The following is a 20,101-nucleotide window of genomic DNA, read 5'->3' as shown; positions in this document are numbered from 1 at the left end:
AGCATGACTGATGGTCAGGGATTCTGGGAGTTGTAGTCTAGCAACATGGAGGGCTGCAGGTTCCTCACACCTGGTCCGTAGGCACAAAAGGATGTAACATTTCCAGCAGTTGAGGGGGCTGGGGGGGGGGGCAAAGAGATTTATTTCAGTTCCCTGTGAAACTCCTTGCCATTCCTCACCACAAGCAGAACCATCTTAAGTGATGTAAAGTAGCGGAAATTGCAGGAAAAAATTATCCAAAATGAGAAAAAATGACTCTTCTTTCATATATGGTAGGCATACTCTTATATTTTCCATCTCTGTGTAAAAGTTTGAAATTCCTAATTGTGTGTGAATTTTATTACATCTGTGTTCTTTTCCTTCGGCCATGAACTTAAATCACTAAGTTCCATTTCCACACTCACAAGCTGCCTTCTGTCGTCCAGTGTTGCAATCTGTGAGCTTTTTACACCCTTGCAGAACTGCACAGCCTAGAACGCTTGTTGAAATGAGAATGGCTGGTCAAGGCCTGGCCAGTGGGCCTCGGCTTGAGGCAGGATTCGAACCCAGGCCGTCCTAGTCCAAGCCCAGTGCCCTCCGCACAACATTGCACCTGGTTTCATGTCCTAGATCAGAGTAACCCAGTGCTTTTTATTCCCCCGCCCTTTGCAGGACGAACAGAAGTGTGTCGAGACCGTGGAGCTGGAACGGTACGACAGGTGCCAAGAGTTGCGTGCCCTCCTGAAAAGGAAAAATCGGTTCATTTTAATCCGGTCTCCGGGTCACAAGGTAGGATGTCCTCCTCTTTGTACATGGATGAATTGCGTTTATCTGTCACCCCTCCCCAAGAAGCCGGTACTTCTTCTTGGTGCTGTGTACTTATCCATGCTTCACAGCTGTTCTTTTTCACAGCTCTCCAGAGTGTCATGCAGATGTATTGGCTTGAGAAGTCAGAGATTGAACTGAAAACCTTCAGTATATAAAGTGTGTGCTGTGTTGCTTTATCTATGGGCATGGTGTAGCTTGTTGAAGAGCTGGACTTTCCCATGTAGCAGCCTTCTCGTTCTGCCTTTTGGAAGGGTCAGACTTATGGGAGCAAACAGAGGTGATTCAGGGTTGCAGGCGGTCTGAAATATACTTGGAGTTGAGAGTGGATTTCATGCTCTTTATTCAGCTCATAGTGGTGAGGAGGAATGAAAGTTCCCCCAAAGTATCTGCACGTGATTGGCTAATTCCGGAATTCTCCTGCAGGCCAATCAGGTTGTGGATTCACTTCCATCTGGAGCTGGATTGGGTGGCTCCTGCAGACCAATCATACTGCTGCATAGTTCTGGGACCAATTAGACTGCTACATTCTGAATCCTATTGTTCTAGGACCAATCAGACTGCTGCATTTTGGATCCTATTGTTCTAGGACCAATCAGACTGTTGCATTTTGGATCCTATTCAACTCAGTACATAACACCGTCAAAGACCTGCTATGCTTTCTGCAGCAGGGTCCGTGTCTCTAGCATCCCAGAACTGCCCAATCAGCATGAAATAGAAGTTCTTTTATCTACTGAGATGAACCAACTTTGTGTTGATTGGAGCCAGTCAGCTTGAAAGGAGGTGAGTCAGTCACCAGTGGCGTAGCGTGGGGGGTGCAGGGGGGGCCGGCCGCACCGGGCGCAACATCGGGGGGGGGGTGCACTCGCACTCGCAGCTCTCTGCCCCTACCTGGCTCACAGGTTAGGGGGCGCAAATTACTTGCCTTGCCCCGGGTGCTGACAACCCACGCTACGCCACTGTCAGTCACTGAGGATTGGCTCTGGGGGTCACTCTGGAGAAGGTCTGCAGGAAGAACACAGAGGGAGAATTTGTTCTGCATGCCCCAAGGCTAAGCATTTAGGGACGCTGAAAACGCAAGCGGCTTCAGTTTCAAGAGAACGGTAGGTAGGTTCTGTTACGTATAAGGGAAATGCAACTTAAGTAATTCCAAAGGAAGATATTGGAGCACTCCAAATCATTTGCCCGTGTATGTGCACAGAAAATAGTAGATGGTAGCTAAAAGGCAACACAGATCTGCACTGATCATTGCAATGGATTCCTTATTATTATTATTGTATAATCTTAGAATGGGCATGGCTGTGAGGGGGTGTGACAATGAGGAGTCATAGCTGTGACTATTATGAAGGGACCCTGCACTTCTGAGTTTGCCACTACACTACTTGCTATGTGGCAGTAGCCCAGAGAACCAGTGGCTTCTCTTATAACCTCTCACTAACATTAACATAGGGACGCGGGTGGCGCTGTGGGTTAAACCACAGAGCCTAGGACTTGCCAATCAGAAGGTCGGCGGTTCGAATCCCTGCGACAGGGTGAGTTCCTGTTGTTCGGTCCCTGCTCCTGCCAACCTAGCAATTCGAAAGCACGTCAAAGTGCAAGTAGATAAATAGGTACTGCTCTGGCAGCAAGGTAAATGGCATTTCCGTGCGCTGCTCTGGTTTGCTAGAAGCGGCTTAGTCATGCTGGCCACATGACCCGGAAGCTGTACGCCGGCTCCCTCGGCCAATAAAGCGAGATGAGCGCCGCAATCCCAGAGTCGGTCACGACTGGACCTAATGGTCAGGGGTCTCTTTTCCTTTACTTAACATTAACATGAAACTTCTCTTAGCCACACACTCATTGTTCTAATTCCTGCATGCCTTGAAAGAACACACAAGGGGGGGGTGGGATCCTGGGTCACACTGTGTAGGCCTTCTCTCCCCCCCTCCCATCAGCTGCAAATTCATCACCTGTATAACTGGCTCAGGATCACCCCTCACATGGAGGATCTCTGTACACTGTTGCAAAGGCATTTTGGGTTTTTGCGGAGCCTTTCAGTGCACAAATCCCTTTTGCAGTTCTTGGTTTCTGACCCTGCCTTGCTGAGGGCCAAAGGGATGCAGGGGGACCCATTTCAGAATGAAACTCTGTGGCTGGAGTGGTTGACTCACGCCAACGAAAAGTTTACTGTTCAGAGACTCCCCAACCCCCACATAGCTTGCATTCACTGAAAATCTGGCGCGAGTGTTGACAGGCAACATAATTGTGCAGATGTTACACCGGGCTTCCATTAGCAGGCCAGCATACACAACTGTGCGTCCCTTTTTTATTTTCCTGTTTTGGAATTGCAGCTGTGGGAAGATATATCAACAGAGCATTAACACACATTTGTGACACTTGCTCCTCTGTCCTGAAGCTTCAGCACCTTCTACCCCCTGACCCCAAGCGGACTGCAGTTGCTTTTTCTTGTCAAGGGGTAGGATGAGAGGTGGGACGGGGGGGGGGGGGAGAGTCAGCTCACGGCTGAGGATTTGACGTGAGGGTATGGGTTCACTTTTGGAGGTGGGGGCCCGGAGAGAGACGCGTGCCCATATTGCGTCTCTAGATGCTGAAAATTTGCCAGGATGCTTAGAAATTTCACGGCCTCTGTCGCGTGATGCGGAGTCTAATCCAGCTGTCCATTTGGAAGAATATGCATATCCAAAGATATTGTGCAGAAAAAAATCCAGTTTCAATCCCTGGCTCTTCCAATCAGAAGTCTCATGGGATGGGGTAGAATTTTATTTGTCTTAGATCCTAAAGTGCTGCTGCTGGTCAGACCAGGTGTAGGGACAATATTCCGGGGGGGCCGTACTTTGGTGGGTGGAGCCAGAGGCAAAGTGGGTGGAGCAAACTACAGCATCACCTTGATACTGCAGGCTATACCGTGGTACCTCGGGTTACATACGCTTCAGGTTACATACGCTTCAGGTTAAACACTCCACTAAGCCAGAAATAGTGCTTCAGGTTAAGAACTTTGCTTCAGGATAAGAACAGAAATTGGGCTCCAGCGGCAGCAGCAGGAGGCCCCATTAGCTAAAGTGGTGCTTCAGGTTAAGAACAGTTTCAGGTTAAGTACGGACCTCCAGAACGAATTAAGTACTTAACCCGAACAAGAACATTTCATCCAGGAAAGCAAGAGGAATAATAATAAAAATAATAATAATAATAATAATAATAATAATTTATTATTTATACCCCGCCCATCTGGCTGAGTTTCCCCAGCCACTCTGGGCGGCTCCCAATCACATGTTAAAAATAATACAGCTTTAAATATTAAAAACTTCCCTAAACAGGGCTGCCTTCAGATGTCTTTTAAAGATGGGATAGCTGCTTATTTCCTTCACATCTGAAGGGGAGGGTGTTCCACAGGGTGGGCGCCACTACTGAGAAGGCCCTCTGTCTGGTTCCCTGTAACCTCACTTCTCGCAATGAGGGAACCGTCAGAAGGCCCTCAGCACTGGATCTCAGTGCCCGGGCTGAACGATGGGGGTGGAGATGCTCCTTCAGGTATACAGGTATCATGGTTCAAGGATGCTTTTCAGCCAAGCAGAAGCACTTTATGGGGCCGCATCAGGAGGACTGATGTGAGCTGTGGCGTGGAAAAGGGACATGGTTTGGGGTAAAGTCCTGTCGACCAGACTGACAGGCTTGGAAGGCCTCCTTCAACTCCTCTTCTTACTGTTCTGGGCAATTTAGATGGATGCTGCTGCTGTTATTTCGTGGGGGAAGCGTGTCTGTTTTGGAATGCATCGAGTGACTTCTCTCTCTCTCTGCAAATAAAATGTGTGACTCCCTTCCCAAAACACACCTTTCCCCCGCCTTCATTCTGTGGGTTTCTAGCCAATGGCTTGTCATGGAAAAAGATGGCTGGACTATTGGGACACTCTTAAAATTACAGTAAGCTGCACGGGTTGTTCAGCATGGGTGCTCTCATGCTGTGATTTGCCAGAACAGCTTTTTTTTCCTGGCACTGCAGGGCTGTGTTTATAAGGGTGACTCAGACTCAGCTGGCTGGGCACTTGGGAGGAGCACAATGTCCATACAGCAAACTGTCCCTCTTGGTTGTCTGCTTGGGCTGCTGACCCTTTTTACCTTGGTAGCAGCTGCAGCAGCAGGAAAAAAAAAACCATCAGATTTGCCTTTTACAGAGTTAAACTTAGCTCAGTATTGTCTACAAGGGGGCAGAGGTGGGGAAGGGACATAGCTCAGTGGAAGAACATCTGCTTTGCATACAGAAGGTCCCAGGTTCAATCCCCGGCATCTCCAGATAGGCATAAGAATGTCCCGTGTTAGAAACCCTGAAGGACTGCTTCCAGTCAGTGTGGACAATATTGAGATGGATGGGCCAATATTCTGACTTGTTATAAGGAAGCATCCCATTCCAATCAACTATTCAGAACAATGAGGACTAGAATCTCACTCTGTTTTTAGAGGAAAAGCTGTGGTTCAGTAGTAAGTATGCAAAAGGTTCCAGATTCAGTCCTCAGAACTTCCAGGCTGGACTGCCTGAAACCCTGGAGAGCCACCACCAGACAATACTGAGCTTTTAGGGTGTTATTGTCTTAGATCCTAAACTGCTCTTCTATTAATGCATGTGGCCATGGCGATTTCTGCCCAACCCCCCACTCCCTCTCCACTCCCCAAGCTCACAGAAACAGACGGAAGAGCACATGGGACTACAGAAGGAAGGAGAAGGCAGCAACGTCCCATTTATATGAACACTGAAAACTGCATTATACCAAGTCTGACGATTCTTCTATCTAGTTCAGTGTTGTCTACACTGACTGGCAGCAGCTCTCCAGGGCTGGAGGCAGGGCAGCTTGCCCAGCCCTACCTGAAGATGCTGGGGATTCTGCTTGGGGGCGCCACAGCCATTTACTTTCATTTTTCACACATGTGAACTATTTTCCAAAGATAGAAAGAGAGTTAAGATCAAAACCACTGATTTTAAGTGCTGTTAGCCGCCTTTTATGTTTTTACCGGTGTCTCTAGTAAATATCAGAGGCCCACGAACTCCAGAATTCTTTGGAAGAATCCAGTCACCCAGTAGATACTGGGCCAGTGGTCAACGTGTTGCTCTCTGGATCAACCCCATCAACCCCAATGAGCATGGCCATGGTCATAGAAACCCAGCCAGATGGGCGGGATATAAATAACAATATATTATATTATATTATATTATATTATATTATATTATATTATATTATATTATATTATATTATATTATATTATATTATATTATAGTTGTTGTTGTTGTTGTTGTTGTTGTTGTTGTTGTTGTTGTTGTTGTTGTTGTTATTATGATGATGATGATGATGATGGGAGTTGAAGTCCAACAACATCTGGAGGGTCATAGCTTCCCCATCCCTGGCTGAAAACACATTTTCTGGCTGGGCTAAAACTGAATTACACGTTACAGCAGGGATTGGAAGCCTTTGTCCCTCGAAATGTTTTTGAACTTCCAACCCTCAACAGCCTTCGCCAGCATGGCCAGTAGTCAGGAATGATTGGACCAGTTACATCTGGAGGGCTGTAGGTTAATCACCCCTGGTCTACAGGAAAGTAGATTGCTGGTTCACTAGAAGGTGGCTGGTCCTCTGCAGTTGGGTGCGATCAACTTTTTCAGCCCTGATCTACAGCACAAGAAAATCTTTGTTCCTTTGAGCTGCCTGGTTTAGCCGTTGCCCGTGCTTTGATGGATTTCTCAGCATTGATTGAAATGTGGGATGGGCGTTGATTTTATTTTAAAAAGAAAAGAAAAAACACAAGCCAACTGTAAACCCAAATTGCAGTCCTTGAGTATAGTCCACACCTCTCTCTTTTCCTTTTTCAGGTGCAAGATATCAAATTTCAGGCATCCAGCGGGGAAGAAAAGGAGTCGTGGATGAAAGCTCTCAATGATGGCATCAACCGGGGCAAAAACAAAATACTGGACGAGGTAGCGTGAATGACAGGGAGCTGCTTTCTGCTCTGCTTCATACTAGTCCATCCAGCTCAGCATTGTCTGTAGCAGGAGTAGGGAAACCTTTCCATCCCTGAGGCCACATTCCCTCAACTGGTAGCCTTCCAAGAGCCACACGCCCGTGGTAGATGGGGCCAGAGGCAAAACTAGGTGGAGCAGTAGATGTGACTCTTACTTTTGTCCAGCAGGCTACATCCCAGCCATGCAGAAATCTGCACACGCACACCTCTCCTTCCTGGAATGTCACCTACTGTAAAGGTAAAGGGACCCCTGACCATTAGGTCCAGTTGTGACCAACTCTGGGGTTGCGGCGCTCATCTCGCTTTATTGGCCGAGGGAGCCGGCATACAGCTTCCGGGTCATGTGGCCAGCATGACTAAGCTGCTTCTGGCGAACCAGAGCAGTGCACGGAAACGCCGTTTACCTTTCCGCCGGAGTGGTACCTATTTATCTACTTGCACTTTGAGGTGCTTTTGAACTGCTAGGTTGGCAGGAGCTGGGACCGAGCAACGGGAGCTCACCCTGTCGCGGGGATTCGAACCGCCGACCTTCTGATCGGCAAGTCCTAGGCTCTGTGGTTTAACCCACAGCGCCACCCGCGTCTCTGTCACCTAGTATCCGGAGGTAAAAGTCCCTCCTGCTGCTTCACCATTTGTTTCTGGCCCAAGCCCCTTCTGCCCCTGGCCCTGGCCCCACTGACATGTGCCCCCCTGAGGGTTTCCTATGAAGGAATGCAGCTCTAAGGCTGCAATAAGTCCCACACCTGCTCCTATAAGCAGTGATATCACATGAGCAAGTGAATTTCAGGTGGGTTTCCCCCCCCCCCTCCAGTATTGCATCTAGCTCTAGGCTCGGCGGTGTCGAGGGGAAAGGATTTATTTTGGCCGGAGAAGAAAATCCGCTTGGGCTGGCCCTCCGTGGGCCTGTATCAAGGGCAGTTTTGGCAGCGGAATGTAAACTCTGAATGAACTTGGAGTCTGGTTTTCCGTCTCCTCCCCTCCTCGCTCTCTCTCGCAATTAAGCCCAAAGGGAGATTTGTGTGTGTATGTGTGCAGTGTAGAGCTGCAACCGTTGAGAAGGAAACGGTTTCATAAGAACTAACCCATCCCTCTCCCACCAACAACATTTCCCCCTTCTAGCAGAACTGAATTGGCTTTGAGCGTTGTGGTATCGCCCGCTCCTCAAACTGAGCACAACAGGGCCAGCTGGGAACAGCAGACTAACTGCAGTTGCCTTGCAAATCCAAGGCGGGGGGGGGGGAGGCTGAATTCGAGGCATTCAGGGCTCCCGTTACACAGGAAGAAGGAATTGCAGAAGTGATGTCATGTTGGGTGATGCTGGCAGCGTTTGCTGTATCTATGGAGTCGCTGCCAGAGGCGGCTGTGGATGCCCTGAACTAGTGTATTGTGAAGTCTGGACATATTGTTTTCCTCTGGTGGGTGGGTGTGCTAATGAACTCCATCTGCCCCTTGCTGACAGCGTCCAAAAGGAAGAGTCTCCTGGGTGAGCAGGCTTCCAAAGCATCTAAGGCTGAAAACTTGGGTCTTTCTGGAAAAAGAACTATGTACGAGAAGAGAATCCAGAAGGGTGCTAGAAAAGACTTTATGGGGCTCTTTTCTCCATTGCTGAAAAATCTCAGCACGATTCTAAGGTTATTGGAATCTGCTACAGCAGAAAATCTTTACTTATTGTATCAATAAGTCAATACATCATTGATCATAACAATCAAATACTAAAATCATTTCAAAACTTAACACATCAAGCTGACAAATATGTCAGTTTATCAGTGCTTTATATGAACATTGTAACATTTAAGGTTATCATAAAATGAACTGCCAATCACAACAACATATTGATTAATGACGAATATACTATACATTCCAGTGCAATTGCATATCAGGGATAATATAACCACCAGCCCCTGCATGGCAGTATGATATGTACTATATAGTTATTTGGAAGTCAGGGCTGCTTCACACACAATCAGTCTATTTTCAAAAAGAGCTTGTAATTTTTAAATGTTTGAACAATGGCAGTGTCTTTGTGTGTAAATCATGCATCAACTGTCCCAGCCCATGGACCCCAAATACCTGCTTGTACCACTCTGGCAAATGTTATAAACTTGTGACAGCCAACTTTTTCATCCTGGTGGTAGGGGGCTCTCTTTAGCAGGAGAAGAGGTGTTAACGGCATTGTTGAGACCCTAAGTAGTTTGAGTGGAAGGGTCTAGTTTGAGGTTGAAAACTGACATGTCCTCCTTCCTAGTATAAGATGAGAGAACATAGATATTCTCTCAGTGTTGTCTACACCGAATGACTCTTCAGGGTTTCAGAATAAGATTCCTAGGGTAGCTCAGTTGGTAGAGCATGAGGCTCTTAATCTCAGAGTTGTGTTTTTGAGTCCGACGTTGGGCAAAAGATTTCTGCATTGCAGGGGGTTGGACTAGGCGACCCTTGTGGTTGCGTCCAACTCTACAGTTCTATGATTCTGTTCTTTTTCCCTGCCTTATGTAGAATTGTTAGGACCTCCTGTGTGCAAAGACTGTGTTCTACCACTGAGTTACAGTCCTATGTTCCAGAGACCTTTCCTATTGTAATGCGAGGACTACTGCTCTCCAGATCAGAAGTGGCTAACTCTCTACTTGGTGCAGGGAGGATTGGAAAAACAAGGCCATCTTTTATATAAATTATACCTCATAGTTGTTTTTAATGCAGTGATTGATTTCTGTGCTGTATCAATTAATGTGTGAAACTTGGTAGTTTTAGCAGGGTTGGAAGGCTGGATTCCTTTAGTCTTCATCCATTCATGGGCAAAGAAGGTGATGTTGTTTCCCTCCTCTGTTTTCTTCCCTGTTTAAAGGTGAAGGTTGATCCAGACCTCTCTCTGGAACACGTGACACGAAATAGAGCAAAATTGGCTCAGGGCCGTCGTCCACCAACCAGATACCATCTCAAAGAGGTAATAATCAAGGCTAGAAAAAAAACCCAACTTCACTTTTTATGTTTGGTAGTCTGAATTCTGTATCTTAAATGCACCACAAGAGCCAATATGTTCAGCCTTTGGAACCTAGGAAGCAGCTGTATACTGAGTCAGACCATTGGTTCAACCACCTCAGTACTGTCTGCACTAATTGGCAGTGGCTCCTCAGGGTCTCAATCAGGAGTCTCTCTCATCCCCAACTGCAGTTGCTGAGGATTGAACCTGGGACCATCTGCATTCACAGCTATGCGCTATGGCAGGCATGGCCAAACTTGGCCCTCCAGCTGTTTTGGGACTACAACTCCCATCATCCCTAGCTAAAAGGACCAGTGGTCAGGGATGATAGGAACTGTAGTCTCTAAACAGCTGGAGGGCAAGTTTGGCCATGCTTACGCTATGGCTTTCCCCCTGTAAACAATTTCCTGGCACGTAGCCACATTAGTTTCTTGCAGTGAAAACAATCAGAATATATTGTGTCACCTTAAAGATGAACAGAGTCATTACAGCAAATATTAAATTTGTTAGCTGAGAGTCTTTGTCTTTGCATGTATATGTGTGAAATATATAGTGCTATTTTTCTAGAAAAAGAGGTGCCGGAACTCACTATGAACACCTCCCTTGTTCTCTTAGAATGGCAGTTGTGCACAACTGACGTGCCAGAACTCAGTTCCGGCTGAAAAAGAGTTCTGGAAGTATATATTCTGTTATATTATATGGTATATGATTAATTTTGGACAAGGGAATTATATATAGCACATTTTCCTGTCCCCTCACCTCCAGATCTGTAGTAAATTTTGCATATAAGTTATTTATGCTGCAAGCTATGGGGTCAAGCCTTCGACTCTCATGCCGCCCCTCTCCTGTGCACAGAACCTTGCAATTTGGTGCTTATATTTAGTCCAAATGTTTCTAGGTTGCTGCTTGGCAGAAGCCTCTGAAACTGCTAGCCAACAAGCCAAATCCAAATGATAGTAAAACGATCATAAATCAAGGTTAAACATGTACACGATTTAAAAATCGATAATAACCAGTAGAGTGAAAGTGAATTGCCAGAGCATCACAGTCACTCCAAACTGAAAGCCCAAAGGAATAAAAGAGTCACCACGGACGCCCTCACTGATGGTGAGAGGATGCACAAGAAGGACTTAAATGATGACCTCAATAGGCAGGAAAGGTGCATATTGGAGGGATGGCCCTCCTGGGCAAGAGAAGGCTCTGCTCATGCAAACCACCCACAGCCTTAAGCCAACATGGTTTCTTCAAGACGTTTTGGACAGCACAACCATGCTGCCTGTGGATTATGGACGTTGCAGTCCAAAACATCTGTCGAGCACCAGGTTAGTGAAGGCTGATGTAAGGGACCCATGTGACATACTTTCCAGACAACAGTTCTATGTTGGAAGGAATACAGTAAAACCAAGGTTACTGTTGTCCGACAGCAGTGCTGGAAGGACCTCTGTAGTACTTGGTTCATGTTTGAGGTTCTGCATAAGGAGGGAAGATGAGATCAGGTCTCACTTTTGTGTCTGCCTACATGCTGTGTGAACCTGCCACATTAAGGAAAACTTAACTAAAATAAAAAAAAAATGCATGGTGGTCAGTAAGGGAAAACTAGTGGTGCATACTCAGGGCCTGTGTCAGATGCCTGATTTTAGCTCTGTAGTACAGTGGTACCTCTGGTTGCAGACGGGATCCATTCCGGAGCTCTGGCCGGATCCCAAGGTTTCTGCATCTAGAGGTGCTGCTTCTGCACATGCACGTGGTGCATAGAGCACTTCTGCGCATGCCGCTTTCGCAACCCAAAGTGTACGTTACCCGAGGGTAGCATAAGCCGAGGGAGGACTGTAATTGCCCTTTTGGTTTCAGGAGTTCCTAAACTGTTCTTTGAAAGCCAGGTGGCTCAAAGGACTGATTATCATGTAAATCTTCTTTTAATGTGCTCTTCTGATGAAAAACCTCCTAGAGCCGCTTACATATAGCAATAAAAGCCAGACAATCCCCGCTGTAGGCTTGCAATCTAGAAGACGTGACACAAAAGGAAAAAGGGATCTGGAGAGGGGAAAAACAAGCAAGGGTCACTTTTTAAAAAAAAAGTAGGTCTTGTAATGAGCAGGTGAAATGGAGATGGTTCAGGGAGAGGAGGAGCCAAATGTAGCCGGTCTCCCAGCAGAGCTGATGGGGCGGTTCTGCTTACTTTCTTTCTCTTAGCTGCAGCCTGATGGAATGGCTGCTGCCAACAGACAGTTGTGGGAGGGAGGAGCCTGGTGGAGCTATTGTCTCAGTTGCTGGGGTGGCCCTGCTTCCCATCTCCCTTTCTGCTGCCGCCTGATGCCCAACATCTGTCTTGTTGTTTCCTTGCCTAGGTTGCCAGTGGGGTGTCAGATGGGATCCTGAGGCTTGACCTGGATGTACCAGACAGCGGTCCTCCATCCATCATGGTGGACACAAGCGAGGCTGCTGACGTTCCTCTTCCGAAGGAGACTCCCAAACCACCCATGCCACCTACGAAACCACCTATGCCTCCTTCGGAGAAGCCGAGCGCCGACTCCGCACCCAAAGATGTAGAAGCCAAGAAGCCCCCCGTGCCTCCTGCAAAGCCTCTTAAGGAAACCGCAGCACCCAGTGACAACGCGGACTCTGCGGAAGAAGAAGATGTTGCTGCTACAGGCGATGACGCCGAAGAACCTGAAGCCACTCTAGATGGAGAGGACCTAACAGAGGCCCACAAAAACGCTCCCAAAGTTCCAGTTCCTCCCCCAAAGATCTTATCTGATAAGATGAAGGTGACATGGGACAGTCCAGCTTCTGAGCAGCTGGAGGACGAGGCCGTTGATCTGTCTGTGCACGGAAGTAAAGAAAATTTATCCGAAGCAGCCAAGGAGACGCTGAAACCTCCAGCTCCTCCTCCTAAGGTTCTGTCAGAGAAGTTGAGAGCCAGCATGAAATTGAACAGGAACAGCTCAGAGGTGGATTCTTCTGAAGGCGGACGCCCACCTGATGTCCCGAACGGTGAAAGCCCCGGTGTTGCTGGCGATGAAACCTCTGAGACTGTTTTCCAAGATGGAGAGGAGCAGGGAGAAGCTTTGTCAGAGCAAGAAGCAAAAAAGGAGAGTTTGGACTTGGCGACTAAAGATCAGCTGGAACCTGAAGGGTACCCTCCAGTTACCAAGCCTCGCTGTGCCTCCCTGGGGGACCTGCTGTTGGAACCAGCCAAGAAGCCCCTTCTGGGACCACTCCTCCAGCGGGGAGCTGCCTCCAAAGTGGCCCAGATGGAGAGGAAAGTGGCCAGCGAGCAGGAAAGAACAGAGAACCTTCTGAAGGAGGTTTTGCGGGGGGGATTTGAACAGGCCCAGGATGGCAGCAACGGGCCTCCGATCTATGCTGAGACGTTGCTCAATGAGGCGGCAAAGCAGCTCCAGCAAGCCTCGCAGGTCTTGCAAGAGATCAGAGATTTAGGAGAACTGAAAAAGGAACCGGCCGAGCTTCGGAAAGGGGCGCAGAAGGATCTAGTGACTCTGTATAGGAGAAGTGCTCCCTGAAAGGAAGGCGCTTCTGCTTTTTGTGGCTTAGCTGAAATGTTGCCATTTCGCAGCACAACTTTCCACTATTCCGCTAGGTCGGTGTTTTGAAAACTGGGGGATGTCATCTTGCTGCACACTGCTAAGAAGGAGGGGGGGACGTAATCTTAAAGTATCGCTCTGATGAGCTCAAGCTGTGGGCTGGAACTCCCTGCTGGGTCACGTGGCAGCAGCAGGGGGGTTAAGAGGACAAGGGAAGGGCTTCTCTCTGCTCTTTTTCTTGCTCTCTTGGAGACCCTTTGCAGCAGTTCTGCAAGCAGCAACTGAAAGCCTAGATCATCTGATGGTTATTTACTTCCTGGCAAGAGAGTAGGGAAAAAACAGGGATGGGACACCTCCTGAAACCCACCTTTAATAGCCATTTGTCCTGACCCACAAGATTCTTGCAAGTGGAAGTGATAACACAAACTCTAGCACATGAGAATCTCCATAAACCTACCAGCTAAAGCAGGTGGTTGGTCTGAGGCTGGGAAAAGTAAGTTGTTGTTTTTAAGAGAGATGGAGGCAAAGTAAGCTCTTAAAAGAGATGGAGCAGGGGGGGTCTCCAAAGTTTGGGAACTGCCAGTTTATGGAAACAGGGTGTGAAGAGTCACTAACTACTTGCTGTGAGACTCCAGTCAGAGACTTAAGCAAGCACTTAGGGGATGTGGATCGTAACCTTTTTGCATTCCAGCAATGGCAGAATTCCTATGCTTGCCAGGCTAGCCATCCACTGCAAATTGCAGAGAATGAGGTGCATGGCACTCCCCCACAGGAAGCCAATGCATGCACAGCTCTCCCCAACTCTGTTTTGTTTTTTAATGTGGAGATGACCTTACTGTGTGTTCCGTTAGATGCGCAGTGAAGGAGGAGAGGGCATGCGCCTTCATTCCCACCACGCAAATGGTGCAGCAGCTTTGGCAACCATATGAACAAGGGACTAATGTTAGGAAAACGACCCTTGCAAGACACATGAGCATAGGCACCCCCCCAACCCCCAGTATTACTATTTCTACACACCTGCTCCCCCTCCCCAATGAAATTAATGCTATCCATTTCCAGGACTCGTGATATCAGAATAACTTGCTTTCAGTTCTGTTTACTTGCTTTTTTCTCATGTGAGCTCTTCTTGCACTCTGGGGCCTGAAGTGTGGGAACCTCGTGCTTAACATTTTCCTCAGATGCTTCTTTTAACATTCACATGTCATTAAAACAACAACAACAATTGTGCGGGCATTAAATTGGCACCACATTAATAAACAAGCGAATGGTGACTAATCATTTGCAGTGCAGGCTAGGTGGCAGGAAACAGTGGTACTTAGTACCTATGACCCTGGCTGGCTTTCCTGGAGGAGGCCCCTTACCCCCAGCCCCTCAAATGGCCAGCTAGCAAAGCCTTGCCATGGATTTCATTTTATCTGTACACTGGCAAGCAAGCGGGGTGGCGTGGAGGCAGAGAAGGATGCATCAGTTTTCACGGGCGGAAGAGAGATTTCTCGTTGGGGCTTCTTGTTGCTGACTTCTAGCACAGTGGCTAGAAGTGCCACTGAATACACCATGCAACTATTCCTGCAGGGTAAACAAGGAAAATGAGTGAGGTGAACAATGATTTGACAAAGCCCAAAGGGACGGGCTTAGCTCATTTTTGTTTTTTCTGCACCTTTGAGGGTTGGAAGGGAGGAAGGTAGAATTCTTCATATTCTAACAAAGTGCCTCAAGAGCTACCTAGTGCCCACCAGTGTTCTGGATCACCTACAAAATTGGTGTAGATCAGAGTGCTTTAATACAAAGCACAGTGTGAATGCCTATAACAGGCTTGAAAACAACAACCTGTTTGGTGAATAAAATTTGCCTCCATGTGGCCAGCCACAAATAACTAACAAATATATGTGTGGGCAGGTGGGCAAGCTGCCTTGAAGGGTTTGTTGATAAGGCTTGGCTTGGCTCTAAATGAGGATGCTGGAAGGGCAGCCACCCTGCCTGTTGTGAGGCACAATGGGGGCTGAATGGTTCTCCAGGGTGGCAGGAGGCTTTTGTCCCTTGACTTCCAGTTCTTGTTCCATGGTGCCCCACATGACTTCAGAGCATATTTCTTTAATCCTGACCTTGGCCCTAGTACCAGGGTCTGGCAACCCTCAAGCAATTGCTGGGACCTCTGCTGTCCCAGCAGTCTCCACCAGTACTGACACTTGCACATGACACTTGCACCTTCCTACTGTGGGTTGTCTAGCTCTTGTTTAAGCATTTTATATTCCCATTTAATGTCTCACAATACCCCAGAGTTATGCTGTGCTGGAGGAATTGTGGGAAATGTCAAATGGTGGCCTGTAGGTGCCCACCCCAGCTGCCATGGAGGGACCTGCCAATGTAAGGGGACTCTCAAATTTGGATCTGGCCCTGAAAAGTTGTAAGTACACCACAAAAGTGGGGGGGTGTCCCCAAGCAATAGCTAACAACCTCATTATGTTCACTTATGTTAGTTCCCTTGCCTTTCTTTGCTTTCCCAGCTTGGCCTTTGGGGAGCTGAACTGCTCTGATTATGTGACTCATCACATGATTATATCTAAGTTCTAGTTCTTAAACTTGGAGCAAAACTGGATTGAAGCTGGGCTCCTCTTTAGCATATATGCAATTGTTTTGCACTAGCAGCTTGCCTTTTAAATAAAGGGTGGTAGATATTTGTGTTTAGGGCTACTTCCCTCCCCATTACTGTTTTAGGTATACCCCACAATGGCTTTTGTGCGTGCCTAAAAAATGTATGATTGTGAACTTAACACAAGTTTGCAAAAAGAGCTAGTTCACACATGCCTTTTCATCTCCAGCAAAGCATTGCGTGGAGATCTGCACATGTGAACAGGCTGCCATCAACCTCAAAAAGAGATCACACATCACCTCTTAACACAGTGCTTTTTTAAAAAAAAACCAAAAACCCAAGTCATGCCACACGTTCCACTGTCAATCATAAAGTGTACAGAAAGTGATGTTTGTACATGTTGGAGCCAAAACCACACAGACACATTTCTGAAGGCGCCAGTATTAGTTGTGCTGCTCTGTGCAACGCTGTACCCCATGTAATGTGTGAACTGGCTCTTATTTATCTAGTTACGCACTGAAGGAAATACCTGCTGGTATCTCCTGCGTCATCCATTTATGCCGTACATATTTAATTTACACTGAATAACTCTCTGATATATTTTCTCAAAGTGCTTTCCGTAGGAACCTTAACAAGAAAGTCACCTCTGAATCGTCACAGCTGCCCCCCCCCCATAAATTTAGAAGCTACATATTCTACAACCTATATACTAACAGTAACTTAAAACTTATTTTCTATACTATCTTGTAAATAAGAGTAAATTAAAGCCTCTTTTGGCAATACCGGCTGGATTGAATCTCTTGTGGGAGAACTCGCTTTCCAAAATGTTTCATTCTGAAAAGTGTGGCATCCTTGTAAGCCTATGAGGTAGTTGGCACACATATTGATAACTGGTGACCCAAGTCCTTAAAATCCTGAGAAACTAATATATATATATATATATTAAACCAAGATTTTCTGATTTTTTTCTTTGGGCTTAAGGGTATGTTTCAACACCCCCCCCCCAAAAAAAATAATAATAATGTGGTGTGCTCTATAGAGCATGAAACAAAACCAACAGGACATGCAAACATTTCAGGAGTCTCAAAACTTTTCGGGGACAGTGGGCACACCTAGAAATTATAGAAATTTTCATAGATGCAAGTCGCAAAATGGCTGCCATGTGGGTGTAGCATAACACAAAATGACTACTACGTCTGAAAGAGCAGAAAAAGAAATGAATGGTGTGGGGTCTGCTCCCCATTTAGTGAGAGAAAAGGGATTTCCTCACACGGAGAAACTCTTTGCACTTTGTTCAGAACAGAGGGTGGGTATCCAATCCTGGCATCCAGTGAAATGTGTGTTATGTTTAAGGGGGCATTTTTAATGTAAGAAAGGCCAGGCCAGGCCAGTCAGCCCCTCCTGCCATTGTTCGTTTTTGAGGCCAATCAAGGTGAAAGGAGGTGTGCCAGCCCATTAGGACCGTCTCCAAGGCTAACTCTGGAGAAGGTGCGCAGGAGTCGCCGAGAAGCCATTGATCTGTAAAGCTAAGCATTGAGGAACACTGAAAGCACAAGGCTCAGTTTCCAGAGAACAGTGGGCAAGGTCCTCATAATGTACAATGGTACCTCGGTTTACGAACTTAATCCATTCCGGAAGTCCATTCTTAAACCAAAGCCATTCTTAAACCGAGGCATGCTTTCCCTAATGAGGCCTCCCACTGCTGGTGCCCTTACACTGTTCGGCTTCTGCTTGTAGACTAAGGTAAAGTTCGCTAACCAGGATACTACAGTGGTACCTCTGGTTAAGAACTTAATTCGTTCTGGAGGTCTGTTCTTAAGCTGAAACTGTTCTTAACCTGAGGTACCACTTTAGCTAATGGGGCCTCCCGCTGCTGCTGCGCCACACAATTTCTATTCTTATCCTGAAGCAAAGTTCTTAACCTGAGGTACTATTTCTGGGTTAGCGGAGTCTGTAACCTGAAGCGTCTATAACCCGAGGTACCACTGTACTTCCGGTTTTGCGGAGTTCTCATACCGAATAGTTCGTAAACAGGGCTGTTCTTAAACTGAGGTACCACTGTACAAGGAAAGCACAACTTGAGTCTCGAAGAAGGTAAGGGAGCATTCAAAAACATTTGCCTGTCTATGTGCACAGAAAACGGCACGTCTAGCTTAAAGGCAACACGTGGAGATCTGCAATGCATCCATCGTCACCATTGTTATATTGAATTATAAGATTATTGTATAAACTTAGAAGGTTGTAGAATCCTAGAAAGGTGTAGCAATGAGGCTGTGGCTTTCATGAAGCAGCACTGCACTTCTGAATTTGCCGCTATGCCAGGCGGTAGACCTGCATTAAAATGCAAACATAACTGAATCCCACCCCCCATCCCTACTCTGGACTGAATGGCCTTACAGAGAGGACCCATTTGAGACTATAACATGTACCACATTGCTTAAAAATGTAGTGTCCTGCTGCCTTTGGGACCCCTTCTCTGAACTCCTGCTCTTTTGAAGTCTTTCCCCTGTGGCTGCACAGGCTGCAGGCCTCTGAACCGCAAACATCCCTTTCCCAGCCTGTGAGGGAAGCTGCCAAAGAGAAGTGGAGGTTGCGCACATGGCAGCAGAGTCACATGCATGACTTGTTGGCCATAGGGTGGTGGAATCTGGCATACACACAACAGGCCTTTTTTCAAGCAGCTGGCTGCTGCGGGTGAACAAGCGTCCGTTTTTCAGAACAGCGCTGCTCTTTCCAACAAGTCCTTTCCCCCCTGCTCCCTCTAGCAAAGCCAGCCGTTTTACGAGGCCTGCACAACACCTCTCCTTGCTGCGGCCCAGCTGGGTGAATTGTCTGGCTGTGCTGTATTTACGAAACGGCAAAAATCCTCCAGCAGATAAGCCACAAACCAGATGCAATTCGCAGAGCTTCAGAGAGTCTTTGCCTAATAAGGAAGGCACAGTGTGCTCCTGCAGCCTGTCAAGTTCCTGGCCACAAGTTGCGATGTTTGCATGTGCAAACAGAAAAGTGCTCAGAAGGCGTATTGTGACCTGGACCAAGGATCCCAGCTGCTCCTTTGCCCTAAAAGGCTAGAGATGACTGTGATTACTCAGTGCAGTTCAAGTGTGTTCTGTTCTGCTGCTCTTTATATTCAGAACCTCCATCCCATAAAAAATGGAAGTGATTTATAATCATATCTATATATAATAAAAAGACATTAAAAATTAAAATTGGAGAACATCAAACAGCCATTATTGAAAGATACCTTCTTAACTGGCGGCATAAGCTTGGCAGCTTAGAAAAGTTTTCAGCAGGCTTTTAAATGTTGAAACAGAAGGTGGCTGCTGAATCTGTTGGCAGAGCATTCATTGGGACTTGGCCAAGGATGCCAAAGGCTCTACACCTTCATGAGCCTCACCAATGCAGAAGACAACCAATAATACTCCTGAAGATGATTTTGATAACTGAGCTGGGGTATAAGAACCTAGGCAGTCCGTAAGGTACCCTGGACTCGAGGTGTTCAAGGCCTTGCAAATTAATACAAAGACCTTGAGCTTGGTTTGGTAGTAAGGTGGGCAGCCTGCACAGATGTTTTAGCAATGGTATCACGTGTTGTTGGCAAGATGCCCCCATCAACAGTCTGGATGTTGCATTCTGCATCATCTGGATGTAGAACACATTGCAGTAATACAGCCTCAATGTTACCAATACAGTGGTGCCCTGCAAGACAAACGCCTCGCAAGATGGAAAACCCGCTAGACGAAAGGGTTTTCCGTTTTGAAGGCGCTTCGCAAAACGAATTTCCCTATGGGCTTGCTTTGCAAGACGAAAATGTCTTGCGAGTTCCTGCGGGGGTTTTTCCCTTCCCCCCCCCTTTTTCCTAAGCCCTAAGCCACTTATCAGCTGATCCGCTGATAAGCCGCTTATCAGCTGATCCGCTAAAAGCCGCTAAACCGCTAATAGCGCTAATCCGCTAAGCTGTCAATGGGCTTGCTTCGCAAGACGAAAAAACCGCTATACGAAGAGCCTCACGGAACGGATTAATTTCGTCTTGCGAGGCACCACTGTACATGGACTACAGCGGTCGGTCATGCCAGCGTGGTGCTCTCCAGATGTTGTGGACTTTCATTCCCACCATCCCTGACCCACTGGCCATACTGGCTGGGGATGATGGGAACAGTGGTCCAAAACATCTGGAAGGCACCA

The 20,101-nt window shown here is 47.1% G+C and overlaps 1 protein-coding gene across 2 annotated transcripts in view; it reads left to right on the top strand.

Annotated features, from left to right (window-relative positions):
* The window catches only part of PLEKHO2 (pleckstrin homology domain containing O2), a 38,061-nt gene extending 21,203 nt beyond the window's left edge, over nt 1-16,858 (top strand). The window contains exons 3-7 of one of the 2 annotated variants that reach the window (XR_014150846.1): nt 652-768; nt 6,659-6,763; nt 9,647-9,745; nt 12,130-13,795; nt 13,880-16,858. Coding sequence is in view for 1 of the 2 variants with exons in the window: in XM_081839012.1 (XP_081695138.1) it covers nt 652-768; nt 6,659-6,763; nt 9,647-9,745; nt 12,130-13,305 (1,497 nt within the window). In the remaining variant the exon portion in view is untranslated. Of the gene's footprint in view, nt 1-651; nt 769-6,658; nt 6,764-9,646; nt 9,746-12,129 lie in introns of both variants that reach the window. The other variant, XM_081839012.1, reaches the window with a different exon arrangement.
* The last annotated feature ends 3,243 nt before the right edge of the window (nt 16,859-20,101 follow it).

Source organism: Podarcis erhardii, assembly GCF_964252035.2.
Source record: "Podarcis erhardii genome assembly, chromosome: 14".
Classification (NCBI taxonomy): domain Eukaryota; kingdom Metazoa; phylum Chordata; class Lepidosauria; order Squamata; family Lacertidae; genus Podarcis; species Podarcis erhardii.
Note: the sequence above shows the minus strand (reverse complement) of the source record. Positions and strands in the feature narration are given on the sequence as shown.